Source organism: Nicotiana attenuata, unplaced genomic scaffold, assembly GCF_001879085.1.
Source record: "Nicotiana attenuata strain UT unplaced genomic scaffold, NIATTr2, whole genome shotgun sequence".
Taxonomy (NCBI): domain Eukaryota; kingdom Viridiplantae; phylum Streptophyta; class Magnoliopsida; order Solanales; family Solanaceae; genus Nicotiana; species Nicotiana attenuata.
In genome coordinates this window covers 232690-238655 of record NW_017670618.1, presented here as the reverse complement: position 1 = coordinate 238655, position 5966 = coordinate 232690, and the positions used below count along the sequence as shown (strand labels likewise).

Below are 5966 nucleotides of genomic sequence, written 5' to 3'. Positions count from 1 at the left end.
ATTTACTTGTAGAGGCATGAATTCTTTTTCATCTCTCCTGCCAAAGTTGGCATCTTAATTTGATTCTTGATAGGCCAACTGGTACTGTATCCGCATATGATTGTACGATTAATATACGTTCAGCGAAGAAGACCTTTTCTCCTATTGTGGAATGCAACTGTATGTGAACGGTCTGAAGCCTTTTAAGTCTCTACATCAGTTTGCATGTCATAATTAAGACTCAATTTTTTTAAATTGTTACTTCTTGTGGCAAACATTAGAAAGTGGTCCTGCAAAAGGGATTCATGTGATGGTTAACATCGAGCAAAGTACATGCCCGTCCTTGTCGATGGACAGAGAACAGTACCGTAGAAAATTACTTGAGGTTGACACCTTGGAGATGGGGCTATCCTCTTCGTTTTAGTCCTCACTCTTAAGGATCAGTTTCTCTTTGGTTGCTCCAGATATTCCAACAAAGACAATCCATCTCTACTTTAAAATTAGCAAAGGAAACTATAATCTTTTAACTTTTCACCCATACTGAATAATGAAAGTCGAGCTCGTAAGAACAGATTTGCTCCCCAATAAAACCACAGTACAACTTTTTTGGTTGAATTAACTATTTAAGCACCTGTGCCCCCCTAAAGTTACAAAGATACAGCTATACCAAAGAGGGTTCACAGAATAATAACTCGGCTATACCAAAGAGGGTTCACAGAATAATAACTCGGCTTTATCATAACACATCATTGTATAAAAAACGTGATCTTTCCTACAATACCCACAAACAGCAATTGTTATGCTTCAATCTCGGACAACTATATGAATCCTCTGGCAACCATTCTTCTCTTGAGAACTCTTCTTTTTTTTTTTTTTTTGGTGATAAAAACTAAGGATTCCTCCACACACAAAAAAGGTTCACAATTAGCTGATTATTAACAATTATTTGTTATGCAAGACAACTTGGCAAATTGATCATCATATTTGTGGGTGGGGGTGGGGTGGGGGGGGGGGGGTGTTAACAAGATTGGGGCGAAACAACCAGACAAAGAATGGCCCGAGTCTTACTGGTTCATTATCAAATAGAAACAGAGTATGATGTTCACAGTCGAAATACATGGAAGCAGTTCTAAATCACTTCCAAGAACAAAACCATTTTCCGAAGGTACATTACTGGTTACCAAAGCCACATCCAACTTTGATGCTCCAGCAACTTCAAGGTCTAATTCTACAAGCACCATTTTCAACATAACCATTACTCCAAGGATCAAAACAGCTTCAAGCAAATTAGGAGCGTGATCTTTCCCGCAATGGAGGTGAACGACTGCATCACCAACACAATGAGTCAAGTACAATAACCTATTAGGATGATATCGTAATTCAAGAGCAGGTAATGAAGCAGAGACATGCAAGAAGAGTTCTAAAAAAAAAAAAAAAATCAAGTAAACTTGTAAGGTGCAAACCTCCTGTATCGCTCTGAACTTTCCCTCCCATCACGTACAGGACTTTCTACAGGTTCCGGTTTAGAACTTGGGCTGCTACCAGGAATATAACCATCCGGGCTATATTTCTTTCTCCTCTCCCGTTGAGGACTAGTACTTGGTCTATCACCATAACCAGGACTTCTTTCCAGAGGACTGCTCACGAGGCCATTTCCTGGACCAGATCTTCCTCTACGAGGGCTAGGGGTACGACCATTCCCATGACCAGGATTTCTCTCCTTTCCTACAGCTGGACTATGGCCACGAGCATTCTCAGAATTCCTTTCTCTATGCTTTGGACTTGGACTAGGGCCACGACCATAATCAGGATTTAGCCGCTCTCTGCCGCGACTGTAATCAGGACTTACCCGATTTCTACCACGACCATAGTCAGGACTTAAGCGATCTCTCCCACGACCATAGTCAGGACTTGGCCGATCTCGACCACGGCCATAGTCAGGACTTGGCCGATCTCTTCCATAAGGACTACGAGATCGACCTCGGTCATAACCTCTCCTAGGTGATCTATCATGGGTTTTACCGGGACCAGACCCATCTCTCCTATCATCATCGTCTTTGATCGCATACTCCACAGTAATAACTCGATCCATCAGCTTACTGCATTTAAACAGAGAAGAAGCAGTAAAACCAACGCTTAGGGAGAATTAATGTGGACATTTAAAAACTACATGCCGAATTCCAACAACAATTGATGAAAGCATATACCTCATATTGGTAGCATCCAGGGCTCTCGTGGCATCCTCCTGTGATTCAAATTGAATAAATGCAAAATTCCTTCGGATCCTTATGTTGAGTATTTTTCCATGTGGATCAAAGTGCCTCTCCAAATCCCTTGTCCTAGTATTATATGGATCAAAATTTATGACAAACAAAGTCTTGGAAACTCTGGAACTTGAAGATTTTCTAGAAACCTCAGGCTTTCTGCTCCGTTCTTCCTGCAGCACAGAAATAAAAACACAGCATAAACTGGAAAATCCTTGCATAGGCGATAGAGAGAGGAGGGGGGGGGGGGGGGGGAGTAGATTTGCAGGCACAAAAATGGATTACCTTTGACCACTCAACACGAAGCCTGCGCCCCTTTCTGCCAAAATCTATTCGGTCAAGCCCCTGAATAGCGTCCTCTGCATCTCTTTCATCATCCATATAAACAAAAGCAAAACCTGAAGTTCGATCACACATAGAATGAAGATTAAATAAAAAATCAGTTGGCAATAAGAACCCTCCAATGAAAGGTTCCATTACTCTAAAATGCTCAAAAAAATTAGAAAAGATAAGTTTATCTAGCAGATGCGCAAACCGTCTCAACGCATTACAATCACTCTGTCAAATCTAGAAACTTTTGACCATTAAAATCAGCAACAGACCTTCAGTGGTGGACTAAAGATGCCAGGGAAAGGTGGATGTCACATGATGGGATAATGTAAAAAGTGTGCCTTCTCCTTTTCAAACTGCTGCCTTCAAGGTCGGCAATGTGACAAGTCTGAAAATGAAGGCTGGGCAAAATTCATGAGGAATGGAGGGCAATAGTGACTGGAGGATAATATGTGATTGTGACGCCACGATGGATGGGAGAACTCTTCTTGAAACAAGAAGAGAAACTTGTCACGGTCAGGAAACGAAATAGACACCGTCCATCAGCAATGATTGTATGGACATTCAATGTTATCCTGCGCCAAAGAATCAATTGAGTATGGGGGTCTACACTTAAAAAATATACTTTTTCAGTAAACATATCCTAATATCCCGCCAAAACTCAGCAAGACTTCTGTTGTTGACACAAATGAGCTGACTGGATCTTCCGTCCAACGTAGCCACAATGTAAAGAAGGAATGCAGCATCCCAGCAGACTAATTTGTGGTCATTTGAGTCTTTGAGCAGTGAAACCACACTACACATACCATACCCAGGAAATGCAATAACCAAAAGTATCAGGACATGCCAGAGGGTGCTATAACCATGTTCATATTTCACGAGTCAATGGCTTTACCACCATCAGTTTTACTGTTGCTCGCTACAACTTTATAGTTTATTCAGGCACAGACTTCACATAATCTTGTTCAAACTTGCTCTAGGTAGTCCGTAACGGCAAGCTGTGCCTTCTCGGAATGCAAACAACCTTGTTTAGCTGCATGTATATAATTGATGTACCATTGGCAAAATAACACTATGCAGACCATTTGATGCCACAGTAGTCATTGCCCACAATAAGAAAGACATAAAAAATAAGGATTATACAGGACTAATCTGGTTATCCACAACTAGCCCAGTAGAATGAAATCATACCCGAGCACCTGCTGCATGACTACTTTATGCATGAACAAGCTTTACAAAGATTTATATTGTAAGATAGACAGGAGGAAATAACAAGACCTCATTGGTAAGGCCTCACATGCAAGTAGTTAACAAGACAACCAATTTATCAAGTATATTTTTATTAAAGAAAAATATCAAGCATAATTTTGGAGGACAGATACACCACACATCCAAGGGTTAGTGTATGTGACAAGTTACCGCCACAAACTAAACTCACCCACATAAAAGTCGTCATATTCAAAAAAGAAAAATACAATAAGGTTAATAAGCCAAGTAGCATGGAAAAGAAAATTTACAAGTGTGTTACAAGTTTACCAGATTTCATATCCACCCTATCAACCTTGCCATATCTTTTGAAAAGCCTTTCCAACTCAGACTGTCTGGTGTCAAACTCAAAGTTACCACAGAAAATTGGTCTCATCCTGCCTGTACAGAAAAAGTCAGGACTGCTAAACCTGAGATGAGAAATGTAGATGTGCAGGCTAACAGGTAATTGAGAAAAAACAGTTTAAAACAGTGAGCATGTAACATTTGCCATGGATTGTGTTCATATTTAGCTTACACCCTTCTACTGGTCATCCTAAAACGAAATATGCACCCTTTAGAGAGTATTAAGTAGATGTTTCCCCGTTCATTACCTTAACAGTTAGATCACATTCAATTAAACCTGAAAGCAAATATATGAACTGTTACATATTAGATTGTGTGACAATGTGACACAACAACTGGCTTAGATTAAATTCATCTTAGAATGGTATCAATTCCAAGTGAAAAACCTATTACTAGACAGTTAACAAGGTTAATAGACACCTCGTATACTCCTAAGGAATTGAAGTTACCAACCTCAAAGGTTTAATAAATGTTAAGGAATTAACCTAAGCTTTTTTCCTGAATCTTCACATGATGGTAGTGTTTGTCCACCTTGACTATTTCACCGGATATCTACACCTTCCCACCGGTGCAAGTATACTGTAACTCCGCCCCACCAAGGCTTAGTTAGATGAGAAGAAATCACCTAACATTGTTTACTCTTGCTAGGATTTAAACCTTGCCCTTCCACGGTTTTTATTCCAACTTCATTAACCAATAGGCCACGCCCTTGTCTGCCATCTTGAATTGCCATTTAACGTTACATATTCATCATTCCATCCCATGAAGAATAAAAATTCTGCTTTTCAAGAGTCACTTACTTAGTTTAGCTAAGATTTTCTCAAAAGAATAGGTATAAAAAGTTCAATAAATTGATCTCACTCTAGTATTAGTCGATGACACTCTGAAAGGATGATACAAAAGGAGTATGAGCCAGAGCTTAGGTGCAGAACTATTAGTCAAGTCAATTTATTTGGGATAGGGAAGAAAAGAGTTCATCAAGAGCTTCGGAGAAATGAAACTGTTTAAGCCTACAGATGCCATATAACTCCTAAGAGCTAATTTTTGGAACTATATCGTATATACGAATGGGTTCCATCCAATACATACATTAAAAAAAAAAGTGGAAAACATTTTCAAACTCTTCTTAGAACCTAACTTTCAGTAACAATTTAGTTAAGTAGAACCAAAAACTTCAATTCACATCCGAATAGGAACAAGACATATAATGTTCATGAAACTAACAAATCAACTTCACTAGCTCCACAAAATAAATGTTGTAACAAACTAACTCTATCCTAAGTGCATCAAAAGAATTCGACAAAATACTGATTTATACTTCTCTGACCATCGATTAGAGAAAATAAGATCGTAAGACAAGAAATGGTGAATCGAGGCGTCTATTAGTAAGCAGATCTGAAGAATATACGCAAGAAATGTACTAGGATCGAAGACGTAAGTGTGAGTGAAAACGATTTCTTACCGTTCTGTAGTATAGAAAACCCTAACTGCCACAACAAGCTCAACGCAGAGGCCGAGTGAAAATATCTCTTTGATACTATTGTCAGGTTTATTATAAGCAGCTGCAGTCCCCTCACTCTTTGACCAAAATAGCCTCCTTCTTCATCTTTTTATTTTTGTGGTCCCTTTCATCTTTTTTCCCTTTTTTTTTTTCTCAATTGCCTTTTTATTTTTATTTTTATATTCCCTTATTGTTATTGTTACTTAGTTTGAGGCAAGGGGAATATAGAGAAAGGTTAAGAATTGTACCATTGAACACAAACTTAATTATCACACATTATG

The 5966-nt window shown here is 39.0% G+C and overlaps 1 protein-coding gene across 3 annotated transcripts; it reads right to left on the bottom strand.

Moving 5' to 3' along the window:
• Nucleotides 1–1019: 1019 nt before the first annotated feature.
• On the bottom strand, nt 1020–5738 carry LOC109241571 (serine/arginine-rich splicing factor RS31-like). 3 transcript variants are annotated; one of them, XM_019408327.1, is made up of 6 exons: nt 5647–5738; nt 4110–4220; nt 2529–2641; nt 2187–2416; nt 1443–2078; nt 1020–1303 (listed from the first exon to the last, which is right to left on the bottom strand). In XM_019408327.1, the coding sequence occupies exons 2-6, from the start codon at nt 4213–4215 to the stop codon at nt 1267–1269; spliced, it is 1122 nt and encodes a 373-aa protein (XP_019263872.1). In that variant the 5' UTR covers nt 4216–4220; nt 5647–5738; the 3' UTR covers nt 1020–1266. The 3 variants fall into 3 exon arrangements, with proteins under 3 accessions (XP_019263872.1, XP_019263873.1, XP_019263874.1); XM_019408328.1 differs by having other exon boundaries at nt 2846–4220; nt 5647–5710; XM_019408329.1 differs by lacking the exon at nt 5647–5738 and adding an exon at nt 2846–3148 and having other exon boundaries at nt 4110–4192.
• Between the last annotated feature and the right edge of the window lie 228 nt (nt 5739–5966).